The sequence below is a fragment of the Fundulus heteroclitus genome, chromosome 6 (assembly GCF_011125445.2).
Source record: "Fundulus heteroclitus isolate FHET01 chromosome 6, MU-UCD_Fhet_4.1, whole genome shotgun sequence".
Taxonomy (NCBI): domain Eukaryota; kingdom Metazoa; phylum Chordata; class Actinopteri; order Cyprinodontiformes; family Fundulidae; genus Fundulus; species Fundulus heteroclitus.
The window spans coordinates 28941915-28964878 of NC_046366.1; the positions used below are offsets into that span (position 1 = coordinate 28941915).

The 22964-nt window shown below is 41.8% G+C and overlaps 2 protein-coding genes across 3 annotated transcripts in view; one reads left to right on the forward strand and one right to left on the reverse strand.

Moving 5' to 3' along the window:
* cc2d1b (coiled-coil and C2 domain containing 1B) overlaps window positions 1-5455 on the forward strand; it is a 30728-nt gene extending 25273 nt beyond the window's left edge. Inside the window, exons 23-26 of the mRNA XM_012871313.3 lie at window positions 410-500; window positions 779-901; window positions 1028-1076; window positions 2703-5455. Coding sequence (XP_012726767.2) covers window positions 410-500; window positions 779-901; window positions 1028-1039 — 226 coding nt within the window. The 3' untranslated portion in view covers window positions 1040-1076; window positions 2703-5455. The remainder of the gene's footprint in view (window positions 1-409; window positions 501-778; window positions 902-1027; window positions 1077-2702) is intronic.
* Window positions 5456-5997: 542 nt separating this feature from the next.
* The window catches only part of zfyve9a (zinc finger, FYVE domain containing 9a), a 41893-nt gene continuing 24926 nt past the window's right edge, over window positions 5998-22964 (reverse strand). For both annotated transcript variants that reach the window (XM_012871337.3, XM_012871336.3), the window contains exons 10-19: window positions 20932-21087; window positions 20311-20535; window positions 18538-18620; window positions 18337-18441; window positions 15691-15841; window positions 15474-15554; window positions 13789-13951; window positions 12277-12382; window positions 10611-10787; window positions 5998-8565 (exon numbers count right to left, since the gene is read on the reverse strand). In XM_012871337.3, coding sequence (XP_012726791.2) covers window positions 8404-8565; window positions 10611-10787; window positions 12277-12382; window positions 13789-13951; window positions 15474-15554; window positions 15691-15841; window positions 18337-18441; window positions 18538-18620; window positions 20311-20535; window positions 20932-21087 — 1409 coding nt within the window. In that variant the 3' untranslated portion in view covers window positions 5998-8403. The remainder of the gene's footprint in view (window positions 8566-10610; window positions 10788-12276; window positions 12383-13788; window positions 13952-15473; window positions 15555-15690; window positions 15842-18336; window positions 18442-18537; window positions 18621-20310; window positions 20536-20931; window positions 21088-22964) is intronic.

The window sequence follows — 22964 nt, forward strand, 5'->3', positions numbered from 1 at the left end:
ATCAATATCAATGTAGGCTATAAATTAAGTCCACTTTCTTGCATTGCTTCTGACCCAACAACTTCTATGCCGTTTAGTCTTTTATTGAATTTGCATTGTATTAAAATATGATAACCTATTCAGCGGTCACAGTAGGTAAATGCCGCCACGTGTGGTCCTTGAATTTGAGCAAATTGGTCCTGGAAAGTCCTTGAAAGGTCCTTGAATTTGATGTTCACCAAGGTGTGGGAACCCTGTAAAGATTACGAAATACAAGCTAGATATACTGCAAAATGATAGAAATAAAATCTCCAGCTATCTCTGACTCTAAAAATAAATAGTAAAAGGCGTCGGTCGCCTGTTTTGGATTCAGAAAAAGCTAAATCTTTTGTATCCCGATTACGAAAAGTGTCTCCCTGTTGTCTCACAGTGGTTTCCTGCGGAGCGACAAGCCGATCGGGTCGGCGCTCGTAAAGCTGGAAAAACTGGAGGCACAGAGCGAAATCAGGGAAATTGTTGAGGTAAGCGTCGTTCGGTCAGGAAAAGGTGAGCTCTTGGAGAAATGTTGACATTAAGAGGAAAACACATTAAGCATATGTTGCTCTCTGCTGACACCCAGCAGAGCTAAACAGCACAAACGCATTAATTTGGTCCTATTTTTGAATATATTTTATTTATTAATGGTCTCATGAAACCAACGATGGAAATATTTGTTCAAAGAGCAAAAGCATCCTCCCCAGTCCTCAATGCAGATGCAGATGCGCCCTGGGTATAACCATCCTGCTGTTCCTCCTGCCAGGTGATGGACGGCCGCAAGCACACAGGAGGCCGCGTGGAGGTGAAGGTGCGACTCCGGGAGCCTCTGAGCGGTCAGGACGTGCAGACGAACACCGAGCGCTGGTTGGTCATCGACTCTTCAAAGGTAAAGTTACACGCGGTGAAAATTAAATACACAACAAACTGTGAGCTTCACAACTCTCTTAATATGTGTTACGATCTTTCAACAAGCCTTTGTGAAATATTGGTAATTAATTTAAATCTTTTGCAGGGTCTTGTTTAGGAGGTTTGTCCGAATTACAGAGGAGTTACAGATGAAGGTATGTTGCTAAATAAGTTACTTTTTTTTGTACCTTTTTTAAATGTCAAATTTATTTTAAGTGTCACATTTTTTACAGATCTACCCTCTCTCTGAACTTTTCACCTCCTACTGGTCAGAGGTTTATACACTCACCAGTAATTTTAGGGTTTTAAGTATTTTATTACTTTTTACATGATGGACTGACAATACGACAACCAACTTTAATTTATTTACTGGATCGTATATAATCCCCAACATTATCTATACAGGGTCATATATCTGATTTTCAGGCTTTTCTTTGACTCCTTCCTCTTTGGGGAGATGGTAGAGCTCATTGGTTGGTTTCCTGGCGCAGACCCACATTTAAGCGTTTGGTTTGCCACACGGACGAGCCAGATAGCATCTGGAGAAATGTTTTATGGCCCGATGAATCTAAGATTGAGTTATCTCTTTACAATTAAAGGCATGTATAATTAGAGGCGTGATGGTGTTACCTGACCCTAGCCATATGGATGTCGCTCCGCCTAGCTCCACTCACATCCATCTGGGACCTCTCCATAGGAATTGCCTTTATTGAAGGCTGGGCCTTATCAAAAATCCTTGCATATGATTGGATAAGACACCTGTCTGTCATCTTTATCGACGTGCTATTTCAACCACTCACACTGAAGCTAACCCGTGACGCTGTGAGAGCGACGCAGGAAAAAACAAAACTTTTTTTTTTAAATGTGTTTGCGGCTCTAGTGGCACATGTTTTATTGACAGTGAGCTGACAGGAAGAGGGGGAAGACAGGCGGCAAAGCGCCGCGGGTCAGAGTCGATTCCGGGCCGACCGCGTCGAGGACTAAAGGCCTCCTAACATGGTTCCCGCTAACCGATCCGCCACGGGCGCTCCCCCGAAAACAAAACTTGCCAAATCTGGTCGGGAGAAGGGCGAAAACATGGTTTCCATCAACAAAAGCCTTCAGAGCCGTTCTCTGATGTTCTTTTAATGAAACAATATTAGGTAGATTGGACAACACAGAAGAAATAGCAGCATCAATGTTAACGCTTGCTTCCTCGATGCGAGCCGCCATTGTTGTCTGAATCAAAACAGTCTCACGTCACAGTCGCTTCTCCACTATGTCACATCTATGAAACTCCAGCCCTGCGTCCTGATTGGCTGGACAATAAAATTGGTTGAAGAAATCACTCTCTATGGGCGATGTCCCAGATGGATGTGAGTGAAGCTAGGCGGAGCGACATCCATCTGGCGGATGGTGAGGCTACCAGCGGAGCATTCAACAAATTAAATGCAATGAAGGAGATCTGCTTCAAAATGAATCAACTTAAAGGGAACATATCCACTTTTTTTTAGCCTTTGAAGCCATATTAAGTCATTTTCCAATGGGCTCCCCATAAAAAATATTTTTTTACTTTGTTGTCCAAATAGGAGACTTACGGTCAAAAACAAGCCTAATCAAACGCAACCTGCAACTCATGAAATGTACCAGAGACTTAAACAGAACAAGCCAGGCGTCATATTATAAGCAACGTCCGACCATCATTGTTATTGATGCCAATGGCCTTACATTTGTTTTTGTTTTTTACAGAATGTTTTTAGCCATTAATTCTGTGCCTGACTGGTGATATCTTTGTCTTGCAGGGGAAAATGGACTCGAACAGAAAGAAAAACAAAAAGATGGGGTTTGAGATCGTCCGTTCACACGGGACTGAGACCTTAACCGATGTTGGACTTTAACCTTTTGCACATTAGCGCCACATGGGGGCGGCTTTTTGCACAGCAGTCCACCAGGAGGAGACGACGTGCTGTGGAGTAGAGGGTCTGATGAGCTGCTGTAGGACTGGGGGCGACGCATGAAGCAGATTAGAGCAACGAGCTGAAAGCTCCTTAAATCAGAGGTAAAACGTCTCAGGCAACGACCAAAGCTGCTTGAACAGTTTATGGTGAAGGAGCTGCGCTCCAAGAGAGCGGCGGTGTGTCTTCTGCTAATTTTCAAGAGCTACCCTCACCCCAGAGGCTCACTTAAATTTACTTCATAGACGTTAGCAAATAATGTGTACATATTCCTCATATTTATAGAAATCTAGCATCTAGAACTTCACTATGCACTAATACCAAAGTAATCAGAGTTGCTGTAAAGTCCTGCATATTTGAATCATCTTTAGTTGCCAAATCTGTTACGGAGCTTCAGAAATTTGTGTTCATGTGGATATAATACGGCTTACGTGTGCGCACCTTAGTTTTTTTGGGAGATTTCACTGCAGAAACGAGACGGAACGTTTCCAGAGACGTTTTACGGGATAAAACCAGGGAGTTATGATGCTACGCTGCGCTATTGTTTTAGAGACAACTCTCCTTTTTGGCACTTTCCACTTAAGACTAGAAGTTTAAGGTGTGTTTTGTTTACAGCATGGAGCACAAAAACCGCAGAAATCCTTAATATATGCAGATTTAGGAAGGGGTGAACGTATCTAAAGTAGCAGCCTTTATTTAAGCTAGTTAAAGGACCAGTTGCCTGTTTTACATCAGCCTGAAGAGGCAAACGATCCCCTTCATGGCTGGAAACTTTATTTTCAGCACAAAGACTGAAAACAGTTGGTTGATGTCTATTAAGCAAAAAAAAAGAAAAATCTTAAGATTCAATATTTGAAGCCATTTCTGAAATTTCAGCTGTTTTAAAAAACAAAACAGCTTAAGTTGAAAGCAGGTCAGGTAATTTTAGGTGCCATATTTACTCGTCTAAAGAGTTTATATTGGAAGTATGTTTTGTCACTCAGTGTAAGACTTTTAGGCTATAAGACTGTTCAGGCTGATCTGATTCAGAGCAGCGGCCACATTTATGAGCACATAAAGATGTCTAAAAAAAAAAAAAAGCCTTAAAATAAACAAGTCTTTTATTGCAGAGGTATAAACAAAATTGGAAAAATACAACCAACATTTGAGAAAATAAATTATTTCAGGAAATTAGTTAAAGTCCCTCATTGCACAACTCTGTGCGCTGTCAGCAGCTTCTTTCAAAATAAATGTTACTAAAACAAATATACTTTTTGCTTTTAAAGCTGGACAGAGCGTCTACGGACTTCTAATTAAAAACATTTGCTTTAATTTGAATTTATTTGTAAATAGGGCAAAAATAAAAATTGATCAAGAATGACCCAGATGCCGTTCTTCTTGCTGAGAATGGACAAAAAGATTTATTAAAGTATTATGTAGAAAATAATGTAGTTTATAATATATAATATTGTTGAATTATTGTTGGGCAAATAATTTTTCATTGTTGCACTTTCTAATTAAAACATTGTTTGTGGCCTTAGAGCACTTTCAGCTTAATGAGTTTGGTCAATGGTAAATACTCCACTGTCCAGAGCATCAGTCTTTAGGAGGCTTGCCAGCAAAATGCCTTTTCTGTCCTACCATCACAAACGTAAACGCTGCTCAGACTTTAGTGGGAGCCATGTGGTTCGGTCAGATGAGACTAAGATTAAGTTTCTACAGCAACAAGCTGTCCAGGTTGATCAAGTGTAAAACAAAGGATGAAAGCATGGTGCAGGATCTGTCATGCTGTGGGTCTGTTTTCCTTCTAAATGCTCCAGGAAGCTTTGAAAAGTCAGGATATTCTACATAAAAAAATAAATTAAAATCTGCCAGGAAGTTGATAAGTTGGTTGAGATCAGGTCGTTTAACAGGATAATGATCCAAAACTAAACAGAAATAAATGTAGTTCCTGTAGAAAACGATTTTTGGGGTGAGCTGAAGAGAGGATCCAGGACAGCTGGAGATTTTGGAAAGATCTCTGAAATAGGCAATGAAAAAACAGAGAGGTTACAACATATTACCAGCAGGGGGCGCTCATAACTCAGCGGTGTTTGATTTCACCAAAAGCAATTATTTCTTAAAATAGTTTTTTTTAATCTTTGAATAAATATAATTAAATGAAAGATTGATATTTTTCCCCCCCTTCAAATTTTCATGCTGCTGCAATAAAAGATTAGTTTATTTAGAGGCTTACTTCACATACCTATAAAATGTGGCTCAAGTGGCAAAGTTAGCAGCTAAAGAGTCGAGTACTTTTAATAAAGCTACAGCCAAGACAGGAGAGGCTGTTAAATGTGAGGGAACTGGCCCTTTAAAGTTCTAGCTGTTCAGAACCAAGTTAAGCCATAAGAAGCCACTGAGCCAAGTGAGTAAAGATTTCACCCCAACCCTCAGTTTGGTCACAACATTTCAGTTTTTATCTCTATTCTGTGCAGACAAAACATTATTTAGTCCTTATTTTTGTTTTCTACTGTTTAATCAACCACAGGTTTACCAAATAAGGGAAATGCGTTTGTCCATATTCCTGAAAAGACCTGAAATAACGTGTTTGACTGTACAATAAACGGAGCTTATTCTGATCATGCTTCAGTGTAACATCAAATCCAATCATTTTACTGTTAATTTAATTCTAAATGTTTTTTTTTCTTTCTGCAAAAAAAGAAAAGGAAATCAATTAACTTTTCTATAAGGTTTATTTTACATATGCTGCTTTTTATTTTCAAATAAAGACTCGTTTCATGACATTTGGAAAAGAAAAACAAATGTACAAGAATTTGGCTTTTCAAACAATTTTGACTGATAACAAAAAAAAAAAAACTAAGACCAGTAAACAACTGAACAAGTGCATTTTCCAGGATTAGTTAACTGCCAAAATGCAAAAATTATTTTTTTTGTCTTCACTTGCATGCACTGTTTTTACAACTGAGTAACAGAAACAAAATGCTACTTTTCCAGTCAAATTGCACCTTTTTTAGGAAATTTAAGACGTATTGCACATGTCTGACGATGCTAAAAATCAAACGGAACAGGAAACAGTCAGAAACATTTCTCAGTTTGTTTTGGGAAGCGTGAAACTGATGGGACGACCACCGTAAATTAACCAGCAAGTCTTTTTTTTTTCTTTAAATCACCGTTACAGGAGCTCCTAAAATACCCGAAGGAAACTAAAGGTGTGAAATGTTGGCTCTTCTGCAGATTTTCAACAGATTGTCTAACTTTTCCTTCCTTTAACAAATGCCATGAGAAAACCTCTCAAACTGTCCCTTCTGTTAATCATTAGAGTGAAATGTCACAGAATGATTACTGTACAGGTTTTTATTTTATTTTTTTGTGTACGCGCGCGGTTAGTCTGGTGGGAACAAAAACGAGAAGAATACATTCGTAGATTTCATCCGTAAGTCCGAGTTGCTGGAGGAGGACGCAGGTTCAGGAGCAGACACACCTGATCTCTCTTCATAGCTGCACTACAACAGTGGATTGGTCCTGAAAACGCGCCGCCGCCGCCGCTGCTGCGGAGTCTTTGTTTCCAGGGCTTTGGAAGGACGCAGGAAATGGGAGATGAAATACATTCAGCCTCGGGTCGTTTTCTGGTTTCTGCAGGAAGGTTTGCATCTGAAATAACCTTCCAGGACATGGCGGCACCCCGTCGCTCGACTCCTGTAAATGGCTTAGACTCCAGTGCACTGCTTCTGCAATTAGTTTTTATATCTCTTCATATATATATATATATATACTGTATATATTTATATATCTTTACATTTTTAACAGTTCGTATGAAAGATGACGGGATGCTGCTGAAGAAACGGAAAGCTTGATTTGCCTCTTTATGTACAGTTGGACTTTTTTTTTACGGTTTTGCTAACAGGATGGTGGGAGTCTGTGACGCTCACTAATACTGGCACCTCTGGAGGCCACAGGTGGGCTAAAGACCGGAGGAAGAAATCGCTCTTTAAAAAAAATATATTTATATATTTATATATACACACACAAGTCTATGCAATTGTTGGTGACAAAGTATTTGGTGACTGATGAGTAAAGCTTAAAGAAGTGAAGCCAACATGATTTCTTCTTCTTCTTCTTCCCTTGATGATTCGTTGCTGCAGGCACTGAGCACCACGGTGCAAAAAAAAAAAAAAAAAAAATAGATAAATAAAAATAATCACCTCACTTATGCACCTTCCTCCACCTCCAATGATCCCTTTTCCATCCAAGCGATGGATATGCAACAGCATCCGTGCTACACAGAGGCAGGTTTTACCCAGAGTGCATCGGTTCGGGGGCCTCTGGCTGACACAGTGACATTGGAGCGGCGTCCCGTAAGACGCCGAGGAAGCCGTCAGGTCTGTCCCCCACACCCAGCCGCAGACTCTGGATCCATGTGGGAAAACTAATCCCAGCTTCTTTTTTTTTTTTTTTATATTGTTCTTAAACCGTCTATAGTCCTTTGTGACGTTTTGTTCTGGTTGCAGCCACAAACGTCACGTATTTTATGTGGCAGATCAACAGCAATGTGCAGTGGAAAATAAGCTGTGATAGAACGACCTAGTCAAAGTCCAGATGTGAATCCGGGAATCTGTGGTAAAACCCCGAAAATAAAATGTTACAGAGACGTTTCTGTAAAGAACGGGCAAACAATTTAAGCCTCTCGATGTCCAAAGCTGGTAAAGACACGCAGCAAAAAGTGGTTCTGGAAGGTTTTACTTTCAGGTTCTGAACAGAGATAAACCGCTGAGTCTTGTGTCTTCCTTATTATTTATGGATCCTTTTTTCCTCCACTTCCAAATAATGCACTGTTGTGTTGGTCCATCGCATAAAATCCCAAAGAAATACAAAGACGTCTGTGGCTGTACTGTGGAGACGTTGGTTGAATGCTTTGGCAAGGCACTGTAGCACAACGGTTGCTTTAGTCTATTTTTATGTGCTTTGTTACAGAATAATTAGAGATTTCACTGAAGAAATAATAAAAAAATTGACATCTGATCTAATACGATTTTTTTTTAAATTAGCATTATTAAATAACTCTCAGCCTTAAAAACAGGCGATGGTAGCGTTGATTGGACTGAAGAAGCAGCGGTTTCTGCTTTCGTTGTTTAAGCGATCTGAGCCGCTCTCTGACATCTGGGCTGTTTGACGCTGGAGTCCTGCGCGTTTGATCCGACACGCCGCTGTTAATATAACAGGAAGCGCTCGCATCGCTCGTCTCCAAACTGGATTTTCACATCAGCTCATCTTCACTTATTTCAGCGTATTAAATGTGTTGTGGATTTGTAAGCTTTAAGGTCTCGGCGGGCGGAGCGTGGCCATGGGGACAGACTCTGCTCGGCTTCCTCGGACACTGAAACAGACGGTGGGTGGATGCATAGGTTCGACTAGAGGAATGCTACCCGGCCCGGCCCGGCACAGTTTTGTGGTTCTGTTTGAGGCGCGAACGGCTGGAGGAGGATAAAAAGGAGGCTCAGGCTGTGAGATGGCGTTCAAAAAGGAGGAGACGTCAAGTCTGCGAGTCAGTGGGACCCTTTGGGGGCCCCTAGGAGATGATCTCGAGGATGTAGAAGACCAGCTCCATGACGACGGGGCCCTCGCTCAGCTGACAGGCCCCGCTGTGGATGACGGGGATCAGGGCGCTGTCCAGGTCGCTCAGGTACTGCGGCAGCAGAGGCTGGCCGTTGCTTCCTGCCAGGTATCCCACCTGCACAGAGCAAAGAGAACGTTTAGAAATCAGGACAGGCTCTGGTTTTCAGGACCTTGTTATAATAAGTAATACAAAAAGGTCAAAAGAGATAAAAAAAAAAATAAAAATCATTCAGTAACAAATTTGAGAATAATCCTTTAGGTTTCGAGGTCATCCTACTGATTTCTCCCTTTGATTGGACTAAAATCAGGAGATTACACTCAGAACCACCATTAAAACACTCCAAACCTTTAGAGCTTTTAATTTAATTATGTTGTTTAACCGTTTTTTGTGTTTTACCTACTATAACTACTCCCTGAAGGAACCAAGAAAGAAAGTCGGGTGACTTTTTTTTTTTTTTTAAACAGGCCACCCATATTTGACCTTTCAATAAGGTCGAGTCTTCTTGGTGTCATCAGAGCAACCTTTCTGTTCCTCTATGTTTCCACTTCTGCTTTTCACCAATATATACATTCACTACTACTGTGACTTTATCACATTTTTTTAAAAAGCACAACGCTCCCAATGCCAGAGGTGTAAAAAGCCTAAAAATTAGTTCAACTTTTATATCGGCAGCGTAACCGCGCACTGAAATATTTTAATCAGTGGGGGAAATATTGAGTTAAATGAAAGTTTTTAACTAAATCGCTGGTGGAACGGTTGTAGGAGCTCCTGGTTAAACCCGCGGTGCTTTTGCTGCCTTTTGTCCCAAACAACTGGCTGGCATGATCACTATTACAGATCGGAGAAACAGAGTAGCTACATGTTTAAGGAGCTACAAGATATTTACTGTAAAATCAACCTAAATTATTCTCATTTATCACCCAAGATGGAAGTAATATTCCCTCTAATCATTTCTCTCCATCAACAACGTCTTAGTCACATTTTTCTCCTTTCAAACCTAAAAGGTACGATCCAGAACTACTTCGGTCCAGAGTGTAGCCTCGTGTTTACTTCCTGGTTCCTGAGCCAATCATATGAGAGATCCCAGGGTTCCCAAAAACAGAGTGCTGTGTTTGGTATTTTATTTTGGCAAAGGAGCAGCAGCCTGCAAACACGGAGGCCAGTAGGAGAAACGGACCAGAACCAGAACAGAATACAGCATTGTGTACCCGTCCTGTTGAAGTAAAGATGCAGGACCGTAGGCTAAATGCCTGGTGTCCGTGAACGGCATCGCGTGTTGATCCAATTTTAACCACTAGGTGTCAGCATTACTTATTGTTCCTTTAATTAGTAGCACTGATAAAAATTACATTTATTTCTAAGGAACTGCCAGGGGTGCCAGTACTGCTGCCCCACTTACCAATATTCCTTAACGTCAGATAAATGTGCTCCAATTTTTCTACATTTCTAAGTGTGAGATTATGCTGCAGCAATAAAAAGAGGCATATTTTAAAAGAGGCGCCAGTGAATTAAGAGTTTCACATGACACGGGTTGAAATTTTTTAAAAATTTCAGCCTGTGTCCAGAACCCTACGTTCTAATAATCAGCTTTTACTAACAGTTCCTCGGACCAGACTTAAGAGGAAAGGAGATCAGGCTTTTTCTGCTGTTGCTCCTTCTCTATGGAACAATCTACCTTTCCAAATTAGATCTGCCCACAGCCTGGATCATTTTAAATTGCTTCTTAAAACTTATTTTTATTCTTTGGCATTTAATTAAACTAGTGTTTGATACTTTGTTTTTATTCATTTGTGTTGTTGTCACTCTTGTACAGCACTTTGGTGCAGTTCTATGCCTGTTTTAAAGTGCTATATAAATAAATTTGACATTGACACCATTTTTTTTTCTTCAATGAAAAGGAACGACTCCTCAGGCTCAGAAGAGACTAAAGAAACTTTGCTAACGGTTAAATGGGGTTTAAAAAAACGCTGATTTAGGCTCGGCAGACTTCCTCGTTTATTTCTGCTGCAGGAGCTTCAACGGGTCGGTCTCCTCTGGGCGATGGGAGTCAAACACGCTCAAAACGACAAAACTTATTTTATGCAGCTGTAAAAAAATATCTACGGCCCTTTTATGCAGATTTAAAAGTTCTCGGTCGATCTCAGCCTGCGCCGCCCCACCTGGTCAGAGTCCAGCGTGACCCTCAGGCCCAGCTTGGCCATGCCGTCCTCCTTCAGCAGCTTCAGGTGTGGACACAGAGCCATGCAGAAAGCTCGCGCCACGTTCTCCGCCAGCCGGCTGTGGTCGGCCGGATCGCTCAGCCCGCCGGGTTGGTCCTCGCTCTGAAGGAAGAACACCTGAAGGGATCACAAACGCCCGTTAATACGTAGCAGAGATCGCTTTCATCTAGAGCGCACGTGTCAAATCCGGCCCCCAAAGAGCCAGAAAAAGACATATCATGTCATAAAGTAGAGACATATATCCTTTTAAAGTGTATAAAGTGTCTAAAACTGAGCCTCCTGTAGTAATTCTTTTTTTACCATGTAGTAACAGCATCCTGCCACTAGATGTCAGTTTTCCCACTTTAAAACAACCCAGAAATGTCTGAAAGGAGGAAAAAGTGACGCAGATTGATGAGTTTAAACCAGGGGTGTCAAACTCATTTTGGTTGAGGGGTTCAGCTTAATCTGATCTCAAGAGGGCCACATGAGTAAACTCATTTCAAGATTAAATAGAACTAATAAAAGTGGACTTGTTGATTTTTATATTAAATGAATTTCACTTTTACACAATATATTATGAATAACCTCAGCTTTTTTAAGAAAGGTATGTGCAATTTCAACAATACTTTTACTCAGTTAAACATTTACTTAAGTGCATTATGCATAAGAACTGATCACAGTGATGATACAATGTTGGAAAACATTTATTCACATTTTTTGGAACTTAAAAACACTGTCCTGCATGACAAAATACATCAAACAGATAAAAATTAAGAAATTATTTAAAATCAATTTTCCACATCTGAAGCTCAGTGCCCGCGGGCCGTATATTTGACACCCCTGGTTTAAAGTGTAACTCACCCCAATATCAACTTTTTTTTTTTGCAGATAAATGTATAAACTGGGTCTAAGGTGCTACATTTATGTTCACTGCAAAAACGGATCTAAAAATAAGTAAAATGTTCTTAAAATGTGTGTTTTTGTCCTTGATTTGAGCAGGTAAATAATATTATCTGCCAATGGAATGAGTATTTTGACCCCTAAAATAAGACAATTAGACATACCGCACTTGAAATAAGATGATGGAGATGAGTTGTTACTATTTTAAGTGCAAAAATCTTATTCCATTGGCAGATCATCTTATTTACCTGCTCAGATCAAGCACAGATACACTTATTTTAAGAGAACATTACTTATTTTAGTTCTGTTTTTGCAGTGTTACTGTGCATTTTTTATGTTTGTATGTGAACTGAAATGAAACTATGAAACCAAAAGTTTCATCTACACAGGTGCAACCGGCCGTTTTATTGACTTCATGGTGCCAAAGTGGCCCAGTATAGAAATGAGTCTGACGCCCCTGAACTAGAGGATAAAAGGCTTCTAATGTCTCCGTTTTCCCCTTACTGGGGGGAAACGAGCAGAGACGTAATGTTGCTGCAGGTTTACGGTCTGTTGGCGTGTAAATGACATCGTCCTTTAACTTGGTGGTTAGTCTCTTTATTTTCCTCCGTTTATAGACCTCTCAGGATGAAGGTCAAACTGGCTGAACGTGTGGAGGTGTGCCTGGTGGCCTGACTCGCCATAATCTGCGGTAAACTGGGCGGAGTGTGTGTGTTGGCTGTACCTCCGTCCAGCGGATGACTTTGCCGTTGGCTTTGAATTCGGAGCCGTGGAAGATTTTCACGCTGGTGATGGACTCCATGGATTTTCCATCGATCGGGCTGATGACGCTGAGGTTGGAAAATGAAGAATGAAAAAAAAAAAAAAAAAAAGTGACGCTGCAGTTTGCTTCTCCAGGGCACCGTTGGGCAAGGCACTAAATGTGCCGGTGTAGGTACCAGATCGGCTCGGGGTCCTGCGCCTTCTGATGACGTCACTATACATAGTTGGTTTAACGTTTGCTCAATTGCCCAAAATATTGTAATTGGTCTGGATAACTTACTAAAGTAATTATAGCAGGGTGTAGGTTTTATTGGAGAGCGGGATTGCAGTTTGTAAACGGACAATTTTACGAAGAAAATCTCCATGGTCCCTGCGCCTCCCGATGACGTCACCTTATGGCAACGCCACTCAAACAAACTACATTGAGTCCGCGGTCTGCATTTGTAACGAATCAATTTTATTAAATTAATTTAGCGGTTTCTTTTTTCTCAAAAGCTTGAACAAATATTCAAGCCATTTTACAAAAAAAATAAAAATAAAAAAATCAACAAATATTTGACAATTGGCTCAATGTTTGGAAGAATATTGTTAACAAAAATGGAAGGGCTAGCCAGACTAATTTATCCAGCATATATCTTAAATGTACCAAATACCACAATAAAAAAATTATCAAATTCCTCACAATTTCATCTGGAATAATAAAAAAAACATGTGATCAGAAAGAACAACATCAGTACAAAAAGGAGGAATGAACGTTATTGATTTTAAAGTGATGAATGCTGTGATAAAATTAAATTTGGCTGCTGACTTTTATTAAAAATGAAATGAGTTTATGGTTTAGTTTCCCTTCACAACTTAAAAAAAAAATTGGAGGAATTAAATTTCTCTAAGGTTGTAACTTTGATCCTGCAAAATTACCGATTAAATTGTCAGACTACCACACAAGTATTCCAAAATGATGTTAAAAGTTTTCATGCCTCGACTAATTTACAGGAAATTAACTAAATAAAATTGATTTGTAACAAATGGAGACCGCGGGCATAATCTAGTTTGTTTGAGTTGAGTTGCCATATATAGACGTCATCGGGAAGCGCGGAGACGATCTGGTACCTACACCGGCTGCTGGTGCGGACCGTTTTTTGTTGAGCTCCCTCGTTTAGATGGGTTCTGCATCGGCCTGACGCACCGATTGGTGTCTAAAGTGTTTCTGATGCTGCGTCGGTTCAAAGACCTCGTTTATACAAAACTGCACATTTAGGCTTGTTTACGGTTTTAATTAGATTTCTGTAAAATTGAGGCCGTTTATCTGGATGTAATTGTCACCACATCTCATTCCTCTGCGCTCAGATTTCCCTACATAATGAGTTTTTTGTGCTAAAAGCAGAAACAGCGCATCTATCAGTTTAATTGCCTGTGACTTACACACACCCCCCCCCCACACACACACACACACCGCTCGTCTCACTCGTCTCACCCTTTGTTGAAGTTGTGGTCGTCTTCTGTCCACAGGATGTGGACGACCTCCGGGTTGTCCTCCTGGTCCGCCTTGCCGCAGGTTATGCTGAAGTCTTTCATGTCCCTCAGGGCTTGCCGTAGAGAATCCATAGTCTCCGCCGTGATCTGGATCATCACACCGTCTTAGGGAGAAAAAAAAAAAGTTTAATACCTAATAAGGTTTAAAGAAAAAGTCCAGATGCAGGAGGTGAAATGACGTTTTAACTACGCAGATCGTGTGGTTTATACTGTGGAGTCTGTAGGACGGGAGATTCTGAATTAGATGAGCAAAAACGAGGTTAAATTAACTATATTAGGGGCAGGATTCATTTGAAATATGGTTGTTTCATTGGTTGTCGCCGTTTTCCGTCCTCAGTTACACAGAAGCACGATGAGAGGGCGACGCCCCGGGCAGCTGGGACTAAACGGTTAAGCCTAGTTTCCTGGATGAAATAAATTGGTTTAATTTTTTTAAATGTTTATTTTATTACATCTCATCTTTTGTCTTGTTCCCATATGTAAAAGTTTTAAGGTGTAAATCCAGTTTCCCGTGTCTGTAAACTGGTGTCCCACAGGGCTTTATACAGGACCTGGTACTCTTTTGGATGATTTCATTATATTTAGGGCTTTTTAAGTGTCAGAACTACATGAATTATGGAAATTCATTATATTACTTCACTAATTCCTGTTTAACTTGCTGACTTTGGTTGAATAAAATGTTGTCGCTTTAAGTTGGTGTTGCTTTAGTCAGGTGTGAGTTTCTGGCGCTTTTTTTGCTTAAGGTACCAAAATGTTATTCAAAATACACAAAACTTCAAGTTATTAGTAATTAATTTTAGCACATCTCTGTCACAGGAACATTTCTACTTATCAAGGTTTGGCTTGAAAAACAAAGAAGCAGGTTGAGGATAAAAATCAGATGATGTGTTATTTGTGCCGCTGACTCCAATTATAAATACAAATTTGTGAACGCATTACCCCTGTGTTTTCAAATGTTACATTTTATTGTTATCGAGAAGATAATGTTTGGACAAATATGGAAAAAGAACGTAACGTTTTTGGACAGTGTGAAGGAAAGTAGGTGAAAGCAAAAGGTCAACAGATACACCAAGTTCCCTGATAGCTCAGCAGTTTACAGCTCAACAAACAAAAAAAAAAAAAACATATTCAAACCCAGACATTTTTATTTCTGAAAGAACACAGTCCAAACAGATATTTAGGTTTGAATCTAGATTCTAATTTAAACGTTAAAAGCAAATACAAAAGGTCCGCTATATTATTAAATTCAGTTTGACTTTAGACTGAGGCAGCAAATTCTCACCACCTCCTCCTCAGATTAGTTACCGTTTGATGCCCTACATCTTGAAAATCTCTCCTATAGAAAACTTAGTATGTTAGTAAATAGACACTTTAAAAAAAAGAAATGCTACCTAAGTGGAAAACTATTGAGAAATAGTGGAGGGGGTGTGTGGCTAATCTGTGAGACTCTGCATATCTTTTGCATATTTACCCACAGCTGTGAACGGCCCTCGCCTGGATCACCATCATCCCGCTAAGACGGCGTCTTAGAGACGCGTCTCAATAAAGCGTGAATATTAGAGCGTGTGCGGACGTCGTCACGTTTAACTTTTAGTCAACAGACACGTTCTTGCTCCCGTTTCTCACCTTCTACAATGCTGGTCTTGGCCAAGAAGCCCGACGAGGCTTTCAAAGCGCCGCTGAACACAAAGAAGCAGGCTCCAGTGACTGAAGGAACAGAACAAACGCACACGGTTAGTTCAGAGTCACAGATCAACCGCTGAGGTGTTACTCGTTGCAGGGAGGAGGATTCCTCCTGCAGGTAAATGGGAGGCTCTCAGATGAAGGGGGTCCGCGGCGGCACCTTTCCGGGGCTGGTGGTGGATGCTGATGGCCTGGGTCTGGTAGTTGCCGTCGTCGTTCTGGACGCACACCAGGTGGGAGTCGGCGCGCTCGTTGAAGCACGCGCCCATGGCCAGCACGTGCTCATTGGACTTATTCATGGCCTTCATCAGCTGCAAGGACAGAATTTACAGTGTGACCAATCGAACAGCTCCTTTTGTATGCAGAGCAAAAAAAAAAAAATAAATAAAAAATGGGGCTTTCTGGCTCAGCCTAACTGCAGCGGGCTTCTGGAGGACGGATCGCTGGATATCAGTCGCTGAAAAGGCTCTTTGTGTCGGTCCTGCTGCTCCGACTCGTTGGCAGGCGGGAATGAAGCTGAAAATCTGGAGCTTTAAGCGCTCGCTGCGTTAAGCGCTCGCCCCGCCATCTATGGCGTGACGCCTCGCTCCCCGCTTCTGCCGCCTCGCCATCTGTCAGCGCGCCGGCAGCCAAACTCTCCCACCTCGACGTTTTTTCACACCCCGCAGGCCCAAATGATAAAATCCCACCTGGGGGGGCGAACAGGCCTCCAGCTGCAGGGACGCCCCAGAGGTTTTTATTATGTGCGAGCCCTCAGGCAGCCAAAAAAAAATCTGACAAAAAAAGTTGTCGGCAAGGTAAATTCCTCATTATTTTGATGGTTAAAAATTCTTTAATCTTCCAGACTCAGACCCCCATCCACAGTAACACGGATTCATATGAACCATTGAATAAGTGTTTCTGGGGAGGTGACAGATTTTTCTTTCCAAAGTAGAGATTTTTTATTCATTTTACTAGAGAATCCAGATAGACCGGACAAAAAAAAAAAAAAAAAAAAAAAAAAAGATTTTATACCCAGCAAAGTCACAACCTTCTTTATATGCACCAAATACAACAATGTATAATTGTCAATCTGTCGCGATTTAGTCTGACTGGGACGACACAGAAGACCGAAAACGTTTTAAAGCCTATAAATATTGCAAGTAGGAAACAAATAAATTATAGTTTGGCCTCTCAAATGTTTCCTTCCAGCAGGTTAAGTAGTTTTAAAAGCGATTTTTTTCCCTCGGTCCGTTGACGGAAATGAATAACTGCAAACTAAGCTGTAAAGCTGGTGATGCAGGACCTTTTAAATCCAACGTGTGAAGAAGTTGTTAAGCGACGCTCTGAACCAATCTTTGGCTTTGGCCTGCTTCACCCTCGCTGCAAATGTTCCTCCTTTTACATTTTTATGCGGTGAATTAAGGCTTTATCGCTGCTGCTGACATAACACGAGTATTTCAACGTGGTTGAGATGTCTCACCCTGTGAGGACGCGTGTGTTTATAAAAGAAGTAAAAACTAAATACAGAATAGTAAATTAGTGCCCACCCGTTTTTTTTTGTTTTTTTTATTCTACAGTTATGTTGTTTAGTCTTTCCACGTATTTAAAATCTTTGAATGGTGTCGTTGCTTTTGCTGAATGTCCAGGAAGCCGTTCCGGCGACGTCTTTCACCCGTGGAGTGAAACCTGCCGGCTCATTTAGCAGCTATGCTAACAGGTCCGATCGTGTGCCTAAGTCTAAAACTGAAAAACGCGATTAAAAATTAACGAGTCCCCGTCTAGTCGGTTAGAAAAACTGTGTCACGAACCAGGATCCCCCCGCCTTCTTCTGCCTGAACCTAAATTTATGGAACTTAACAGACCAGACGAGCGGAAAGGAAGCTGGTCTGTGTCATTTTTCTTCAATTTTAAGCATCAATCTATGGATTTATCAAGAGGATGTTTAAGGGTGGAGATAACCTCAAAGTTATATCATTACATCAGGGGTCACCAGCCTTTTGGAAACAGAGAGCTACTTAATAGATGTTGTGTTGATCTTTTTAACTAGAAGTGTCAGAACTCTTAACTTTATGTAAAATAAACACTTTTTTTTCATGCTTTGTTGTAGATATTGTCATTTTTGTATCTATATAAATGCAGGTGTGAATGAAGTAGTTTTAGATGCATTTATTTATTTTTAGGACAGGCTCGTGGGCCCCACATGTGGTCCTCAGGGGCCACTTGGTGCCCACGGGCCCCATGTTGGTGACCAACATACCAAAGAGAGAAGAGAGCAAATCTTTGGTCATGTGTTTCAGGAGGAAGCTGGCAGAGACGTTGTCAAGTCGATAGCATACAGTGTATGAAAAAAATGGATTTCTTCCCATTTTACTTTTTGTCACTTTTATGTTTCACATTAAACAAATTGTGATGTCAGAGAAAGAAAACTAGGGTAGATAAAAACTACAGTTTTAGAATAATGGACTTCATTAATTAGGAGTAAACAGCCGCCCTGTGTGACAGATACTGCTCTGTTGGTGAGAGCAACAAATGCGTCTTCTCTATTGGGCTTAAAGTTACAACACAGCAAGTCGGTGGACTGAAGTCCAAACTTTGACTAGGCCACTGCAACAGCTTTATTTTAGTTTCTTCGAGCCACCCAGCGGTGGACATTATATCGCTGCATAATTCATGGCTCCAACTTTTATAACAAGTTGTCCAAGTCCTGAAAACTAACCGTAGCTGCAACGATCGCCGTGTTTGACTGTCGGCGTGAAGTTTTACTTCTGAAACGGCGTGTTGCTTCTAGCCTCCGCGGCTCCTGAAACCCTGCAGAGACACTCACCTCGTTGTAGCGATTGCTGGGGATCTTGATGCTGGTCGTCTTCACCTCCATGTCCACAACCAGGCCCTTCACCACCGGCAGCGTGTACTGGTAGTTACGGAAGTCCTGCGGAGACACGGACGGACACGGCGGCTCGTTTTGACCAGAGCTTGGGACGGTTCCTCTGGACAACAGAGGGAAGGTGGTGAGAACAGCTCGTACCGCCAGCAGGTTCATGATGGTGTGGCCGGTCTCTCCGAAGAGAGGCTTCCTGAAGCGAACGCTGAACAGCGGGCACGGGTAAACTGCAAGAGCAAAAGAAACAACCGCTGGTTAAAAACGCCACATGTGGATTTGCTGAGCAACAAAGCTCCAGGTTAGTCATGAGAACAAGGTTTTGTTGTCACTTCCCCCCCCCGCCCGCCACGGCGGACCTAATAAGAAATTACTGACTTGCAGATGAAGAATCCTGCAGCTTCTTAAGCTTCTTAAACAGTTTGCAGCTTCATCTCGTCATACAGCTGGAGGAGCGACCGCAGTCGAGCCGGCCCGACTCGTGTGGGGCCGGCCCTTTAAGAGGCGAGCGCGTCAACAGCCGCGGATTAATTTCATGCCGATTGCAGCAGTTTGCGTGTCTGCGTTAACGCCTTCCTGCTGTACTCGCAGGATGCGAGCTAAAGGCTTAAAGAGAGCGAGGCGGCGCTCTGAGCTGGCAGGTCCAGCTGTGAGGAAGGAGGAGGAGAAGCGCTCTGATAGAAAACGGCACGGCAGCTTTCTAGGATTCGAGGCACGACTCCTCCCCACTTTGAATTTTGACTTTTTATTTTATCAGACCAGAACAGCAGGAGGGGCTCTGGTCCGCGTCGTCATCCAAACACGCCGCGGCGACTTCGCTTCCTGCTTTCTCTCCTCGTTTTGAAGCCGAGCCCGACCGGACTTCTTTTTTTTTTACCGCCCGTCACGTTTAGATGACAGCAGGAACAGAAAATGAGTCAATAATTCACGTCCCGCTTCCCGTTTCTAAGTGACTGTGACCGCCGTCAGTCCAGCCAGGCGTCTGGTAAAGATTTTAGGTTCTGAAGAATTGGATGAAGACGAAAACTAAGAAAAAAAAAAAAAAGACCTAAACTAAAAGATGTCATTTCTCTTACTAAATAGTTCCCATCCGTTAAACATGTCCGTCTGAAATCACGTGATTGAGATTTCTTCGTTAAGTGAACCGACTGCAAATTTTCCTCAGCCCTCTCCATCATGGCTCCTTACATCCAACACTTCCTGGACGCCTCCGCCTCCACCAGGTGTGCTCAGGTGCCGCAGTGAGGCTGAAAGCATTGTCCTCATGCAAAGTAGGAATTGCTGAGTCTGCAGCGCCAGAATCGTTGGTGCAAACTGTCTGTTGTGGTGGTAATGTCGTACAAACTGACATTGCAATGCTTATATATATTATTCAGGTCTACAAGTCATCCATTCATTGCTCACTTTCCTTCCTCCCTTTTGTCCTTTTAGACTTCAGACAGCTTTATTTGTCATTTTGTATGCACAAAGTGCGTACAGAACGAAATTCTGTTTGCATACAGCTTGAAAAATCACAGTAAATTGCACTAACCTTCAGGATAAAGATACAGCAGCGATTTATGTAAACAGTTTGAAATGTAAACGATGTAAAACAATGTAAACAATGCAGGGGAAATAGACAGTGTGTGATTCACGGTATCCAGGAGAGTATTATTAAAACCGAATGTGGTACAGTCCATTTAGTGGCTTCAGCACTAAATCGAGGTAATCCTCTGCTTATTAAAAAGGTCCAAATTTTAAATCTCATATTGTATTTTTATATTTATGATTAAGAGCTCTCCAAACAGAAATAAGTGTAGAAATTAGAAAAACTTGGGAAATGCCACATCAAATAAAATGCGCCCGAGCCCCCATTAGAATACTCAAACATGTAAATTTCCCCTCGTCGTCCACAGCTAAACGCCATCCGGCTAAACTCACATCGGTACTCTGCTCCCAGCCGCAGCATGAGGCGGATGGGGAAGACCTTGGCCCACGGCGTCTCCCACTTCTGGATGAGGACGCCGAAGAGGAAGGGCGGGTTGGGCAGCAGCAGGTCCTGCAGCGACTGGAAGGAGGGGCTGATGTAGAGGAAGCCGCCGTGCTCCTTGCTGCCCAGGAAGCTCTGCGTGAAGAACGCGTGGCTCAGGTGGCTCAGCACGTTGCCTTGTGGACAGAGGGGAGAGGAGGAGGAGCACAGGAGGAGAAGACGTGTGTTTGGGTAAATGATATCAGAGGAAGGCAAGCATCAGGAGACGACGGCTGCAGTCAGAAGACCGCACGGCGCTTCCTCTCCAGGCCTGACTGACGGAGGCTTAATCGGGATCAGCGCTCACAATACGGCTCCCGTCCATCCCGCTGACGCAGCTCTGATGCAAATATGAAAAAGGAAGCCGCCTGAGGGCATCCGGCCATCAACGTCAGCTCAGATTTGCCCTTTTTGCTCGGCAGCATAAGGAGGTGAAAAAAAACCCGTAAATGATGCCGGAGGGATTCAGCAACAGCCTCTGCTCGCCGCTCTGAGCCGCGGCGTTACCCGGGGGACAGCGGGGAGGATCTTACCACTTAGGGCCTCCTGGTAGAGCTGCACAAAGTGGCTGAAGATGTCTTTGGGGACGGTCTTCTCGTCGGGGAGACACTGGAGCAGGATGACCACCTCAGCTTGGCCGACGGCGTGCATGCCTTTCGTCGTCACGTACCAGCACTTCCTGTTGACATCTTAATTAAAGAGACGAAGAAGAAAAGAAAACCTGGTCAGACCACAGCAACTTAAAACCAGGGTCAGTTGGTGAAGATTCAACCCCCCCTCAACGTTTCAACGCTGCCCAGTTTAATTTATCCCATCAGTTTCTACCAATAATTCTTTTTACTCTCCTTGTACAGCAGGTGGAATCCAACAATTACACCATTCAGAAATATTACTGCGGAAAAAAAGGAGCTGAAACAATTTTAAACTCCAATCTATAATTTCAATGTTTTCAATCTAGAGTTAGCACACAGTTATATTTATCACTGTCAGGGCTACTGTATGTAATTTTCCTCCCTGTGGCGTTTAATAAGTATAACAGCCTGAAATGTGCTTTACAAATAAAGGTGCTTTGGCTTTATTGACTTCTGAATGATGTGATCCAGTTAGCAAGACGAGTTTCTGATGACTAGGACATCCATCTAATAAAAAACGATGTAAAAATCACTGCGGTTATACAGCTTTAGTAGATTTTTTTTCGTCTTTTTAAAGAAAAGATTTATCAGAGCATATTACAGTCTAGAAGCCTGGGTACGAACCCTGATTACAGTAATGCTGGCTTTTAGCTTTTCCACCCCAGCTGCCACACAGCGCTACCTTAATAAGTGTTAATAAGGTTGTTTATTCACACTTTAACCATCAGCGGTTTTTACAACCGGAAATATATCAGAGTAAACCAATTTTTAATATAGGCAGGGGTAAAAGCGTAGTTGCAGCTGACTGACAACAGGTGGGGGAGGGGCATAACGCGACACAAAGTGGTACCTAAACTCTTTAAAAAACATTTTTTTTAAACCAGACCTAAACTCCCCCAGTAGACTGGGTGTAAATTACTTTTTTTTTTATTGAATTCGTTTCCTTTCCCATGGATGGCTCTTGCTGTCCATCCCTGTGCGGTGCTGAAGTCCAACGCTCCGTCCTCCATGGGGAGGGTTTGTGACATTCACTCACTAACGCTGTGGTGGACCCCTACTGGACACAGAGGTCCTCCTGACTCCTTGGGTTTCAACGGCTTCATCGAAATAACGAACACGGAGGAGAAAAGCTACTGAGACACCGTAGTCCTCCCTCCAGATAAAAAAAACATAGACACACCTAGACGCCTCATTGGGCGCAGGTTTGCACGTCCACGTCAGCGCCATATTGTATGTGGCAGAAAGTAGTGAACGTCTATGTTCCCTGTATATATGTTTTAAGTATTTAGATAGAAATATATAAATGGAGCTTACATATACTTGTAAAAAAAATACATAGAAATTAATTGATAGATTTTGTAGTATTCTAGATAAATAGGTGTGTTTATATAAGAGTAAGAGATAGAAAAATATATGTGTATGTGTTATGAATATAAAAATCAATTGGTTAAATCTAAAAATTGTGGTCTTTATTATTTCATAAAACCGTGTGAACCTTTTAAGATCCAGTATAGACACAGATTAGCAACAGACTTTTTGGGGGAGTATTAAAGAGATACAATTACTAATATGAGAAAAAAACTCATAGGAGAATAAAGTAAAAAACAACAAAAGTGGTAATATTATGGAAATTTTTTTACATTATGACAATTAAGGGGGAACATTTCCAGAATAGTCACAGTTTGCAGAACTATCTTAGTCCTGGAGTAACAGGGCCAGGTTAGATTCTTGAAATTATTTTTATTCTTTACAAGAATAAAGTTAGAAGAATGAAGCCAAAGGGATACGAAAATAAACTTGAAATATTCCAAAAATAAAAATATTACGAATATAAAGTATATTCTGAGATTAAAGTCAACCTGATATTGTTTAAGTGACTCAGTCTAACTGCAGATTTGCCACATTCAACATGGCGGACGCTCTGACGCATCCGC